General features: G+C 44.7%; 1 protein-coding gene across 1 annotated transcript in view; it reads right to left on the bottom strand.

Moving 5' to 3' along the window:
- The window catches only part of MYO10 (myosin X), a 163,405-nt gene extending 155,406 nt beyond the window's left edge, over positions 1-7,999 (bottom strand). Inside the window, exon 1 of the mRNA XM_054629809.2 lies at positions 7,663-7,999. Coding sequence (XP_054485784.2) covers positions 7,663-7,683 — 21 coding nt within the window. The 5' untranslated portion in view covers positions 7,684-7,999. The remainder of the gene's footprint in view (positions 1-7,662) is intronic.
- Positions 8,000-14,895: the final 6,896 nt, after the last annotated feature.

Here is a 14,895-nt window from a genome sequence, read left to right as displayed (position 1 = left end):
CCAGCTCAAGGTTTATTTAATTTGAATTTTCAATGCAATTTTAGCAAATCATACAAGTTACCAGTACCTTTCACTTTTGAAGACTTCCTTCCATATACCAGGGTAAACTGCAGAGTTTTCCTCAAAGCCGTAAAAGGGCTGAAGTGTGCCTTGTTTTTTTCAGTTACTGACTGTGGCTACCCTTTGGTGAAAAAGTACCTAAGCACAACTGCACACTAGGAAAAATTAGAAGACCTCATATAGAAATTTTATGTTAAAACTGTCTACAGAAGAGCCTACAGAAAACAGAAATGTTAACTTTGGCCAGCAAAACCGAACACACCCCAGTTTCTGCCATGCTTTCAGTGTGAACCAAAATTGTGTCTGTTCTAGTAACCTATTCAACAGAAAACCCCATATATTATTAAGTTACTCCAGCATCACTCAGGCTTGCAATTTCAATGAAACAGAAAAAAAAAACAACCCAACTCCTTAAACTTTATACTAAATAAGAAGGCTTTCACAGGCTGGACTGAAAAAAGGTCACTGGGCCCAAAGGAAAACAGCAGCTAAATAGAGAGCAAGTATTTACATTAATGAGTAAAACCAGCACAGGTATGACGCATTTACAGCTGAATCAACTCAGCAGCCTTGCCCAGTCAGTCACTGGTCTGCAATGGGAAAGTGTCCATCCAGTCACAATGCCTACAGAACAAGACCTTGCAGAAAAGCTGCCAGACATCCCTACACTGGCTGTCCTGGCTCAGGGTATCAGGAACAAGCATAAATGATATTTGAACCTGCCTGAGATTACAGTATTAATTACTGGCTTTGCAGAAATGAGCCTAGAAGTGGACAGTATATTCTCCCCCAACATCCCCCTTCTTCTTACAGGAACGCTTAGAAATACAAGCAATCTTTACTCATTCCTTCTCTCCTAATGAATCTTTCCCAGTATATTTTCCTAATATAATGCTCATATTTTCCACATAGCAAAGGTGTAGTTTCTTCTTCAGCATAGATATAGTTTACTTCACAAGGCAGATCTGGAGCAGAGTCAATATCAGTTCCCATTCTGAATCCAAACTTGAAAAGTTCTGCATTTATAAGAATGGGGTGTTTGAGCTACTTAAGAGACTTCTTAAGAAAAGGATAATCCACTTAACCTTTCTTAATCAGGGGGCTGTCCAGAAGAAAGTTACATTACAGTAAATATGGCCAGTGGATAATGCTCATATTTCAGACATAGGACATCTCAGAAAATCCTAAAATAATTGGAGAAAAAAAAAGCCACTATGCAAAATTTGAACCAATAGTACCTAAACCCGGTAATTTACCATTAGCTATGGTCCCAACACCAAATCATCCTCATTTATGCCTCACTAATGGTTTAAAATGTCACATAATGATAAATATCAGGAAAAACCAAGAGAAACAAGAATGCCTAAGCCATGACCCTCTGATACAAGCCTGAAGTCATAATTAATCAAACAAGTTTTGAGGTCACATCCCAAAACTTGTAAAGTTGTCACAATTAGTGACTTAAGGCTGATAATTCTTTTTTTTTTGCCCCCTCAGCAAAAGTCTTAATTCAGAGTGACTTTTACCTCCTGCCCTTCTACCCGTACTCCACCCAAAACTATGTTCCTGGCTCTGACCACATCTGGAGACAGTGATTCACTAAGGAAAAATACTGGCCCTGCAGCCAAAAAGGTTGGTGAGATCAAACTACCCAGAGGACACGCTTCCCTTCAGCGCTGCCACTGCACTGCACTCAACCCGCCGGATGCTCCAGGGGTGGAGCTGCTGCTCCTGCTCTTGGCTGGAAGCTGCTGCACCTTCCACTGGGTCTGCACCCATCCAAGAGACACAAAAAGGCATTTGTCTTGCTAGAATTTTTTTTAGAAGTACCACCAATATTAACAATCCATATTGAAAGGAAAGAAAAGAAGGAGGCACATTATTCACTCGCTAGGGGTTGACTGGCACAGTGACACTGTATATAGATATTCACACATATGCTCCAGCACACAGAGCCACAGACCTACCAGTTTTCCTTCAGCGATTTTCTAAAGTCAAAAACCAGATTCATGAGACTATAATGGTCTTACCACACTGAAAATGAAGATCCTGCTGAAATCACCAGAACAGAAGCCTATTGTGTACAACCATGCATAATTATTGATAAGGGGGCCCAAACTTTTGCTTCCATCTTTTGAGGGGAAACAAGAGCACTGAAAGGTTGCAAGGTATCTCAGGTTACTCATTGGACCAGTGCTCTAAACTCCCCACATGACACTGAAAGCTCAAGCTACCCTTCCTTTTTGCTTCCTCTCTCCCCCAAAGTGGTCCTCTCCTGCCGTCACAGAATCATGGAAAAAAATACGGAACATTTTTAATAAAAGCCTGTCCCACTCAAAAATAAGTTGGGACTAGCCATGATTTCAAGCACTATTCCCTTTTACCAGCCAGCAAGCTGTGTGACATCTCTGAAACAAACAAAACAAAACAAAACAAAACAAACAAACAAAAAAACCTAAAAAACCAAAAAAACTACTGAAGAGGTTCACAATGGTCAGTATCATCCATACACAGTACTCATCAAATGAAAACATGTATAAGGAACATCTTCTTAGAGCAAACAGCTTACAGACAAAGTGCTAATACAAGCATACAATTAGGGAAAAGACCAAAAAAAAAAGTTAACATTTCAGTGAGGTGTCACCAGAATGTAAAAAAAAGTCCAGACTCAGAAGCAGCCAAGTCTTCTGTAACAGTGGGTTTCACAGCTTTTCTTTAGTTGGAGACTGACTGAACATACCAAAAAACCACAAGCAGACCCTGCAGAATGTAGAGCCTCCATTGCCAACTTGAAAACTTACGTATTTTACAGCTTTAAGAGAATTCTTGTGTCATTTTACAATATGTGCAGTGCCAACAGGGTTGCTAGGCTCCAGCCCAGCCACGATAATGTTTCAGTTGCACAAATTTGTCTTATGAAAGGCACATGTGAATATCAGTGGTGGGCAGTAACCATTACATGATACTGATGAGCTGAATGTAATTTCCAACTTGGAGCAATAAACCTGAAAAAAACTTCATCTTTCTGACCTGATAAGGTAAGCCCCCTTGAAACATCTTCTATTCAAAACACGGTGCTCTCTAATTAACCTAAAAATAACTCTAGACAAAACAACCATCAGCTTTCAAGAAAACCTATATATGAGAAGTCAGAGCTCAGAAAATTCAGAGAACATAGCCAATGTCAACAACCAAAAGAGACACTCTTTCTGCTTGGCATGCTTTGGCACTCAGAAGGTCTCCAGAAACACCTTCATGCCATCACTCACGGGTTTTGCCCCACCAGAATAAAGGATGACTTTGCTGGTGTAAGCTACACAGTTTATACCAATACTAAAAGCTGGAACATCAGACCCATTCTTGTGTTACTATCAAAACACTTGTAAATGAAAACTGGGGAGACTTCAAAGGTCATCCCAAACATATACACTGCAGCCAGAATCCATGTATTGCAATGCAGGTATTTATTTGCATCACCAGGTTTTCTCATTAGGTGAATAACCTTGGTGGTGCCAAGGCCACCTGTCTGCAGGAGATGATGAACCCCTCAAAAGACTCAGTGCTGTGAGACTGTGATCTGCCAAATGTTGCAACAGGAGAGCATCAAGAAAAAGCTTGCTGCAAGCTGCTGAATTAAGAGCTTCCAGGTTCAAGCAGATACCTTCTCTGACAGCTTCCTGAAGCTAAATTTTTGTCCTATATCCTTCCCACAGAGGGAGGTTCAACACTTGATCCTTCAGAATAGATGCTGGAAGCCCTCTCCTTAAAACAAAGTACACAGGCAAGTATGTGCAACTGTGGAGAGAAGAAATTAAGGAAATCATTCTGAACTCCAGGTACCAGTGGTAATACTAAAAATAAAAGCATGGTAGGCACAGAGTATCTGCTGTGCCTCAAAGGACACTGGGAGGGTCCCCACAGTTCCAAATAAACTTCTGTGCAGTGTTGGATAAACATCAGCAGGACCTCTATGACAGTGATCCTTTATAGTGGTCTCCTTCAACATCATCTACCCAGACATGCCACACAGAAGGCAGGACGCACAGTTGTTCTCCTCCCTTCTCCTCAGTTTCCATTGAGTTGCAAGGTTAGGAGGAATTCTTTTAAGGTTGGCAGCAGATAAACCCAAACAATCCCTGCAGCCACCACTATACACACTGTGCTGCAAGTTAGCTCCCCAGAAACTGAGCACCAGCTTGGAGGACAGGTTTGCACAAGATGACCTAGAGAAGTTTTTCCCAACCTCAAGCCCTTTCTGACCCCCACTGGGTCAGCAAATGCCACACTTCTTCTGTGACAAGGACAGCAACCACAGTTCAGTGCAACATCCCATGCGTATTGGTCAAAGTGACTGCCATGGAAGAGGAAGAAGATAAACCTGACTTCTGCATCCTCTTCCCCTGCTGCTCTGATAAGCTCTGCTTGGGAACTTGAGATGCTGAAGGGGCAGTTTGAGCTCCCCTCTCCTTGTCTGCCTCATCTGGAAATTACTTTCTTCCTTCCCTCATGGCATACATCCCCTCTTAGCAGGGATGCATTCTCACTGGAAAAAAGTCTGACCTCAGCTACCACAGGAGCCTGTTCCCTTGAGAACACTCAGGCTGTTGGTAAAACATATGGGAACAATTTTTTCAGGCTGTTTTAAGCAATGCAGCCAAATGGCTCTATTGCACATACCCATAAAGGATTTCTACAGGTTTTAATACTTTAGATAAGAAAATATGACTACAAAAACAAAAAAAAAATTAAAATTCTACCTCCAACCTTCTTTTAAAGACTGTAAGGTAGCACAGACCAATCAACAGCCTTTAAAAAAGCATCACAAAACACTTTTCGTCTGTACTTAGAATGCAACTTTGTTATTATGTTTATAATATACCTTGCAGCAATTAGAACATGTTGGTGAGTTAGTTACAGGATAAACTTTTCCAGCCTAATTCTTTACTTAGAGCCATGGCTTGTTTTTAAATTGGTCGAGCTAGAAAATTGGGACAGGGATGGAAATCAAGGCTTCCCAGGAGACAAGTGCAACCACTTGTTGTCCTTTAACAATAAAAGCTAGGAATACTAAGAAAGAGTAAAGAAAGGAAACTGAGCAGCAAGAGGGAGAAATCAAGGAGCTGCTAAGTCACAAATGATGGCAGTGTCAGATGATTGGCACGAGCCTGGCATTATCCCACACCTCACTTGAGGCAGCAAGTCCCAACAGGACTACATCCCTTGTGATGCACCTCCTGCTCTCCAGAGGTGTCTCACTCAGTTGCCTCATTTTGTTCCAGTAAGCATCACCCTCTACTGAGGCATGTTATATTTAGCATCTGGCAATGGAAAAATAAGGGAGAAATAATAATGCAGGGTTTTTGGTTTTTTCCTATTAACACCTTTAAGCTGTACAATATTTCCTGCAACACCCTGACTGAAGACAATTCTGCCTCCAGTGTAGTCAACAGGAGCTTCTTGGTAATGCTGAGGAACGACCCCTCTGAAGTGCCAGTATTTACTCTTCCCACGATCAGCTTTTCTCCCAAAATATAATCATATCAGTAGGCTTATATCACTGACAAAGACGAGCAGAGCACACTGGGCTTTTCACCTGTGCCTTTCATCCAGCTTCCTCCTTCTTCCTCACACTGTAACTTATTTTAACGAGAACAGTAATTCCCTTAGATAAGTCAGCAAATATTTTTGTGAAGAGCAGCTGCAGGATGTCTGCCTCACACAAATTAAATTACCTAGTGGCTCAATCCAGTGCCTTCAACAGACATTCTTCTGTGGTAGCTGGGTCAGACTCAGTGCATTTCTGCTATTGTGCCTCATGCTCTCTATTTTCCATTTACATATGCTCCACTCCAGAGCAAGGGAAGGAAAATGTTTATACTTGTGGGTGGGACTTTGGATGCAGATTAAAGTCAAGGTGCTATATTTACTGATCTTTTAAAGTAATATCTGCATGTTGAAAGGGAGTCAAAGTTCTTAAGAAGGATCAAAGTCCACATGAAGCAACCACAGATTAACATAAATATATGCTGAAATGCTAACACAGACTGGCAAAATTTACTTGTGTTTTCCCTGGAGCAAGTAATTTTGCCTAATAGGGGAGTCAAAACCATGAAAACTCTTCTTCACCTTTATGTAGGGCACACTGCAGTACTTTGTGTTGGGGCGAATGACTCTTCAGACTAATTTTGCAAGGCTAAGTTAATGCTACCATATTGCTCATGGCTTACAAGCTTTTGAAAGGTGAGGGCTACATCCTCTAAAGAAAAAAAAGGCAGTATTACTACTTAACTCAGACTTCATCAAAGCTAATCCTGCATTTCTTCCTTCTTATTGCAGTTGACAGAACTTTTGTTGTCTGACAAATGAAAAGCCAACAAGCAATAAAGTGTATGACCTTCTTTTATTTGACTAATTACTATTTCAGTAAACAGATCACCTATTTTTCTTGTGGAAGCATCAACGGCAGCACCAAGAACACGAGGGATGTTGTTTCATGAGGGCAAAGGACAGTTTTGCAGATTAATCACAACCCTGTAAAACAGATGCCTGGCCTGTATTTACAACCCCGACAGTGCAACTGCTTTGGCAAGAGGTGCAATTAAAGCAAGTGTGCAGGCAGTCACCAGAAGTCACAACCCAGTCACGGGCTTTGCCAGCAAACTACAGGCACAACAGAGAAGACATTGATCCTGCACACTTTATGTTCATAAGGTGGGATAAACGGATCCAGTAGAATATTGTTGTACAAAATTCAGCTAGCTTGAACCAGAAGAGGACCCAGGTTCTGAGTTTTATCAAATATCCTAAGACAGTAGCAAAGCACCCTTGATTTGGTTTCCTCACCCGACATACTGAAGTTGTCAAGATCCACAAGACCACGGTAAAGCTCAAACGACTTTCAGGAATGCAGCCTCCCTCCTTTTCATTTTGTATAAAAGATTTCTTCTGTACTTAATAACACAAACTCAACGAACAAACCTTTAAAAAAAAGTGCCCAGCGGCAGCCCTGCCTCTGAAACCTTCAGCGTTTGAAGCCTCTGGTGCCCGTGAGGGCGGACAAGGCGGTCTCCCCGGCTTTCACACAGGGAACCCCCGAGGAGGGACTCCCCGCTCCCAGCCAGGCACGGCTTCAGGGGCAGCAGGAAGCGGGGCAGGCTCCGCACCGGCGCCCCGGCTGCCCGCGTCCCGCGGGGGAGCTGCCGCCGGTGGGCGCGGGGCTGGGGGGCAGCGCGGCGGCACCGGAGCCTCCTTCCATCCCCCGCCGCTCTAATGAGCCCCAGTGAGCGCCGAGAGCCCGCCCGGCTTGCGGGCAGCCCGAGAAGCACCGCTGCAGCTCGGCGGCTCCGAGTTCCTCCCCGGCCACAGCCACAGAGGCCGGGAATTTGTGGGAATTTGGGGGGCGCAGCTCCCTCCCTCCCTCTCCGCCAGCCTCCCGCTCCCCGGGCTCTGCTCCCGTGAGCACCCTGCAAACCGAACTACTCGAGGGAACAAACACTTTCCGTGAGCCTCCCGCCGCTCTGCTGCCGGTATCCTGCCCGACAAAAGCGACCCCACGCTGCAGAAGGAGTAGGAGGAGGATCCATCCCACCGGCCCGCGCTCACCTCCGCCAAGAAGTTGTCCATGGTGGCCCCTCGGCCCGCCCGCGGGTGCGCAGCGTCGGGCACCAGCCGCGCACCATGTGCCGCTGTCGTCCGGCCCGGCCCGGCTCGGCTCGGCTCGCCCCACCGAGCCGCCTCAGCCGCCGCGCCGCTCCATCGCGCCCCAGCGCCGGCAGCAGCCCGCAGCCTTTGTCCGCCCGCCCCCTCAGCGCCGCTCGGCCGGGCGGTCCCGGCAGCGCATAGCCGCCGCGGGGAGCCGGCAGCGGGGCTGACGCCGAGCAGGAGGAGGAGGAGGACAAGGAAAGCTCCCGCCGCCGCACGCTCCTGCCCGGGGCCGCCCCCGTCCCGTCCAGGCGGGGCAGGAGCAGAGGCGGAGCCGGGGCCGCGCTGCTCCCTGCGCCGCGCTCGGCCGCGCCCCGCCCCGCCCCGGCCCGGCCGGAGTGCGGGCAGCGCGCCCCGGGCTCCGCGGTCGGCCCGGCCCGGCCCGGCCAAGGTGGCTGCTGCCCCCGGTCCTGGGGACGCGTGCCCAGCTGCTCGGGGCGCGGAAAGCCGCGTTGGAATGCGGAGTGAAAGGAGAGCGGGGACTGGAAGGGGAGCGGAGGCTCGCCCCCATCTGGGGGTTGCTCCGCTCCCGTGCCCGACAGCGCACGGCAGTGCAAAGCTCCGCCATACGGACAGAGGTGCTGCCGGAGGTGGTTAAAGAATACGTACCTGCAGGGTTCTGCTGCGGACAGGCAGCCCTTCGGTAAACGTGTAGCAAACTTGTGTAGGAGCTCTCCTCAGCCTCATCCGTGTTCCTTTGCTAAACACATCTTGCAGCAGCCGCTCACTGAGACATCACTACAAATGAAAATAGCCCTCCTTTATATAGTTTTCCAGTCCTTTACATTTCTGCAAAGCACATTTAAAGTGCTCAGGTTTTGGAGACATGTCTTGTTAATAATTTTGTGCTGACCCTGTAGTAGCTAACAGCCCAAGAAACACAGCAAAGGAGTATCAAATCTTGCGAATACTGGTCTATTTCTTTCACACTGCAGAAAGAAATGTACCAAAAGATAAGTCACAGCCATAAAGAAAAAAGCAAATACTCTATTCTGCTTTTATGTCACAGGCAGAACCCTAATAATGGTTTGGGAGCTTAAGTTTGTGAGCAGACATAAAGGAGACCAGCCCTTGATAGTAGAAATAATCATGAATCTTCAACTCTCATTTTTTAAGGTGTCATGGCCAACACATAGAGCACAAGCACCATGAAAAAAACCAAGTTTAATATTAGATACACAACACAAGGAAAAACTTTCTAGTTTCACCTTTATGTCAAAAAAAACACTTTTATCTGAATAAGGAGGAGAGCAGGTAAAAGATGTTTGGCTTTGAGATAGGTTGTGTTCAAAATGGGGTTGTGCTGGTCTTGGAGATTCATCCATGAAAACTGATGTGCTGTCAAGGTTAGCACTGGGACAGACCAACAGAAGAGGGACTTTCTGCCAAACAAGAACCTACATGGGGGCTGTGGCTGCCTGTCCTATCACACAGAAACAAGGTGGGGGGAAGTTTTCAGGCAGAGAGCAACTGCCTTGGACATGGCCAGCTCCTAGAGACCAGCAGCTCTCCCCAGCTCACCCTTCCCATGGCCAGTGATAGTGGCTTGTGGCAGAAAAAGCAGAAACACTTAGCAGCTTGCTTGTAGCACAGCACAGAGCCCCTTGGGCAGCATCCCTGCTGCAGCTTGCCAAGCCCAGCTGGGAGATATCCTGCTGGACACCCTGCAGCACCCTGGGGGCTGCTGGGGGATCACTCCTCTTGTCACCCCCCTACCATCTACTCCAAGGTAAACAGGTTGTACCTTCCTACAGTTGCTCTGAAACTCAAGATTTGCAAAGGATTTAACCTGAATTCACCTGTCTACACAGTATCAGCTCACAAAGAAGTTAGCCTAAATCATTATTTTGCTGTAGTTTTTAAGATATAAACTCCAGTGTGGGAGCTCTGTAACTCTATTCCAAGCTACTGCACTTCCAAAGTTACTCCAGGGAAACAGGGGTATTTTTTTTTCCACAATCACTGTGCCAGAAAGCTTCCCCTCTCATACAAGCCCTAGTTTGGCAAGGGCTGAGTCAGATTGGAGGCATTTGTTAAATTATTTTGACTTCTGATTGAATACTTTGTTTGACACCATGTTATCGGAATGTAGCGCGCATGTCTGGCTACTGCATTGTACTCAGGTCTGTGAAACTCAACTAGCATAGGAATTCATGAAAACCTTGAACCAGTCATCCAATAAAAGCAGCCTGTGGTTTTGGTTTTTTTTTTTTATGAGAATTTCAGTAAATTACAAGAAAGCATTATCAATAGAACAGTTTTATGCAGCCTAAAAATACATTGCAGAAAGAATGAGTATTCTCTTGTGGTGGGGAGGCATTGCAAAAGAGTTGTTAAACTCTTAAGACTTTGTTAAGATTTAGAATGACTGAAAAGTTGCAGGAAGGATTGCAGAAGTAGAGTAGAACAGGATTGCAGGAGTCACTCCAACAAGCTTCTTCCTTTTCTCCTTCTATGTCTTTTTGTGTCAGTTCTGCTCACAGTTTGTAAACACTAGCATCTCTGTTTCATAGGAAAGGGGGTTTGAAACATGGCGTTTCCTTTTCCCGCTCTGAAAATGACCCCAAACTAGTCTCTTACTCATTTTATGCAATTGTTCTGGAATTTGGAAAACGCCACAGACACAGTGTACAAAGCTCCATGAACATCTGGAGACTTGGCCAGTTCTGCACAGCTCCGATTTTCTTTTAATCGGTAGAAATTCCTTCACTGATTGTGTGCCTAAGGTAAATTACTTCCTTTTGAAGCTGCTCACATGCATGCTGGCTCAGCTTTCAGCTCGGGTGAGGACCAGGAATGGACCAAAAGCTCGCTTCCACCTCCCTGATGAGACACTTCCCAGACTGTGAAGATCTTACGGGTGGTTGGTGGTGAGGTGTCTGGTCCTTTGGCCCCTTTCCTTGCTCCAGCCTCTCTCTTGCTCCATGCAGCAGAGCTTTGGCATTTGCTGGGTTGGCTTTGCTCTCAGCTGGTCTGTTAGGCTATTTTAGTATCCCTCAGTTAAATTTGCTGCATTACATGGGCCAGGACTCATCTTCACCCAGTCTTTCTGATCTTTTTCCCCTCCTCCAGTAGTTGCTACAGTCCATATCTGACCAAAGCGTCTGACAAAAACAGACATCTCTTCCTTCCTTAGATCCCAAAGTATTCTTAGCAGCTGGAGCTTTTGTAAGACCCCAGACTTTTAGAACAGATTTAAATTGCTCCTGTCTCTATCAACAAGTATATCTCATTGTATGCAGATTTCTATTTCTGCTCCAGAGATAAAACCAACTTACTGACTAAAGCCCAGTTATCTATAAATCATATGTTTCACCTGAGCTGTGTTTCTTCACAGGGAATTTCCACACACCAGATTTGTAGGACCTTTTTAAAAGATTTATTGCATATATTACAAAGTTTGTAGATGTGATTACATCCTGACAAACCATTAACTCATTCAGTACTTTGAGCACACTTGGTCAAATTCTAGATGCCCCTTTTTAAAAGAAACTTCCCCCCCAATTTTTACCTATGAAAACCAGTAGGGCCATATGAGGTTTGGTGGGTCCCAAGGCTGGGAGAGTTGGGGGCACCCTGGGTGGGTGATGGCAGAGCCTGGCATTCAGGGCCCATCCCACCACCCCAGCCAAGGGCACTGGGCCATGGGGAAGAAGGGGGAGCCCTTGGGAGTGGACAGGGATGGGCAGGACTGGCAGTGCCCTCAGGGTTGTAAAAGTGAATGTGTTTGAAGCCAAACAGATTGAGCTGTAGCAAGTCCTTGTCTTCACTGTATCTGCTTGTCCATGGTGATGGTTTCTATACATTTCACAAATCCTGCTCTCTTTTCAATAAACAAAGACTTGTTCTGTTGCCCAGACCTTAACACAAGATCTGTGGGGGGTATCTTTATGCTAGAAGCTTTATGTTCAATGATATTTAGAAAGGCTGATGAATTTTCATTGCATGCATATGATGCTTTGCTCTTTCTTAGCTTATCTTATTTTTAGTTGTCATTTTCCCCCAGTGGTATATTTGAACTGAGCGATTTAAGCTTTTGCATGCCTGACAGGTTTATTGCACAAAAGCTTTTTTTCACCCTCTGGAGGAGTTTTCTTTTCCCTGCTGATGGCACTGAAGTAGGCTATCTGCCTTAGCCACAGCACTACTGTCCCTTCTGCAAGGCACATGGATTGATTTCAGTCAAAGAATTAAATGATATATTCAGTTAATTCAATCTTATTGATTAAAAGGAGCTTAAATTAACATTCTCTACTCACCAAAATGAGGCAGTGTGTTTCTTTGTTCATGGCTCAAGGGCTCATTTCATCCAGTATTATCTGTAAAATCTGTTCTCAGATTGTTCCCCTTGGTGTCTTTGTTCACAGCACACATAATTTTTGAGCAGGCTTGCTTATGGTCTGTATTTCTGATGGGAATTTCTGTTTCTTTAAACTTACTCCAAAAGAGGAGTTTTACCCCCACTCTGGGGCTCTATTGCACTTGTCAGGTCCTGTCAGGTTTTAGCTAACCAACTTTTTGTAGACAAGATGTTGGGCATTGACAAATATTTCTGCAGTGGGTGACAGTGTACAGGCAGACTGCTGGCACAGACCACAGTTTTCTACCACACCAGTTTTGAGGAATGCCCATTTCTTATTTGGGATGTACAGATCCAAAGCTGTTACCATGGAGCTGGATTGCCATATGACAGCACATTTAGCACTACCAGGTTAGTGTGGTGAAGGCCATTAAGTATGTGTGGTTATACTCAGTTTCTGAGCAGAACCTCTACCTGGAAGATTCTAAGTTTTAATTTCCACATAAGAAGATGTTCTCTATTATAAGATTTCAGTATATGATTTCTCAGACTCCAGACTTTTTTCCCAATGTCAGAGCCACCTCCTCATTCAACATCTGGCAGCACATATGAAGACAGACAGCTGTCTGACTCTGTATGATTTTACCCATTTCCTGAATTCTACTCAGCCCCTTTGCACAACCTTTCTCTTCAGTGCTTACAACCCTTTTTCTGTCTTTTCCCTCCATCCTTTGTATCATGAAGTGACCTGCTTCCTTCTGGGCCCCTCAGGCAGCACCACTGCTCGTGGTAGCAGCCTGTTCCCTGTGCGCAGCTTAGTCCTGGTGTTCTGAGCTTCATTGACCTTCATCCCATTTAGGATTGATGTTGAACTTATTTGTCACCAGCATCTTTTAATCCAGTTGGTCTTCTCTTACAATCTTACTTGCAACCTATTAATTTAAATTCTTTATCAACTTGGAATATAGTTTTTACAGAAGATGCCAGCAAAGAGAAAGTTGTATTGTACAAGAGCATTGGTTTTCACATGAAGATACCCACTGGAAAAAAACAGTGAAGTGACAGACAAAAACTATCAAAAAGCTTAGAATCAGTTAAGGGATAAAGACAGTAGTAAATCATGAGAAAGACATTAAAAGGAATAAAAGCTTTTCTCATCTTCTGAATCAGACTCTGAATACATTTTCCTTGCCTTCACCCAGGAAGCCTGTATGAAGACAAGTGTGTGAAGGCAACTTGTAGTTGCAAACCCTGAAGTCACAGTTTATGGCATGTTCATTTATCAGGTAGTCAGACATGTGCAAAACATCTCATCACCTCTCTGAAGGTCACCACCCACAGAGCAGGGCCAGAGGGGAGCCCACGAGCGCACCTTTTGCTGCCTCAGTGCCGTGTAAGCCAGGTTACTTCAAAACACTTCCCCTAGCAGATTAAACTAGGTCATCCTTGTTCTGTTGAGGCAAACAAGCAACACCCACACTGTTCTTGCCATTGGCAGTGCTATGGAAGGAAAAATCTCCAGTAAAAGGGCATCAAAGCCCAGCAAGGGCCAGTCATACCTTCAGCAATTGGCACTGTTCAGCCAGCAAATATAAATCAAAGGCTGCCTTCTCCCTTGTGGTGTCAGGCCAGTTTAAACCATGCCCATGCTCTCTCCCCACCATTTATTACTTCCTCAGCTGTGATGTGTGAAGGGTAAGCCTACCTGAATCCTGTAGATTGGCACCTTGCAAATCATTTTCCAGATATCTCCCACTTCTTGTGCTTGGATTCCTGTTGGGAAACAGTTTCAAAATATGCAAACTCTGTGCCTCTGTGGAAAATTAAGCTAAAAGATATGCTCCATAAACAGTCTTGGTAAATAAGGATCAGGATATAGGACCAGGTTAGTACTTGTCTGAAATGCAGCCGCTGAAGTGCACGTAGGATGGGCAATGGGCCCCCAGTGCTATATTTCACTCCACAGATGTGCTCTTATTTTCCTGCACTCCTTACTTGTGTAGCATAGCTGTTTTATCTCTGTGGATTGATGCAGCAAATGGGGGATGGAACAACTGATCCAAACTTTTCTTTTGGTTTGGGTTCTGGTTTTGTGTTCGTTTTCTTGAAACAAAAACTCGTAAGAAAAGGTTTTGATTCTGATCAATTACCTGAGCAGGTTCATATAAATACCTCACAAACAAATATTGTTGCAACATGGAAAAGAATAGGAACAAGGGTACCCTGCATTGCTGCTAGCATTTGTTCCTTGGACCAGGTCACAGCTTTAAAGAGCCAGGAGGAACAACTTTCACAGTCTCTCGTGCTTTGGAGAAAGTTTATCTGTTTCGCATATTCAAGGCTTTATCAGTCTGAGGGATAATTGATACTTTCCGTCAGTGCTTTTCTATTAAAAGGCTCTTTCCATGCATCTACTGTGGTAAGAAATATTCTTCCCCTTTGCCCCTAGATTCCTTCCTGTGTTTGAAATCAAGAAATCCCATCATAGCACAGGAGAGCTAAATATTCATTTCAAAGGAGACAGCGCTTCCCACAAAGTCTGTGAGGGCTTAAATGACAACCACACAGTCTTGGTGAGACACTCAGAATACTGAGAACCTACACATTTTAGAGGAGAATGTTATTCAGAAGTTTTTGAAAACAGTATTTAGTAATATGAAAATGAAATGGAATGATTGTATATTTCATAATCACATTTGCAACTTAGTGAATCTTGTCTGAAATTATCTCAAAACCTTCTCTGGTCTTGCACTAATGTGGTAGGTTCAATTTTGGTAGCTAAATTGTTGCCCAAATACACTTGTTTTGCTTTAGTATATTATTGTGCATAATTT

Source organism: Agelaius phoeniceus, chromosome 1 (genome assembly GCF_051311805.1).
Source record: "Agelaius phoeniceus isolate bAgePho1 chromosome 1, bAgePho1.hap1, whole genome shotgun sequence".
Taxonomy (NCBI): domain Eukaryota; kingdom Metazoa; phylum Chordata; class Aves; order Passeriformes; family Icteridae; genus Agelaius; species Agelaius phoeniceus.
Note: the sequence above shows the minus strand (reverse complement) of the source record. Positions and strands in the feature narration are given on the sequence as shown.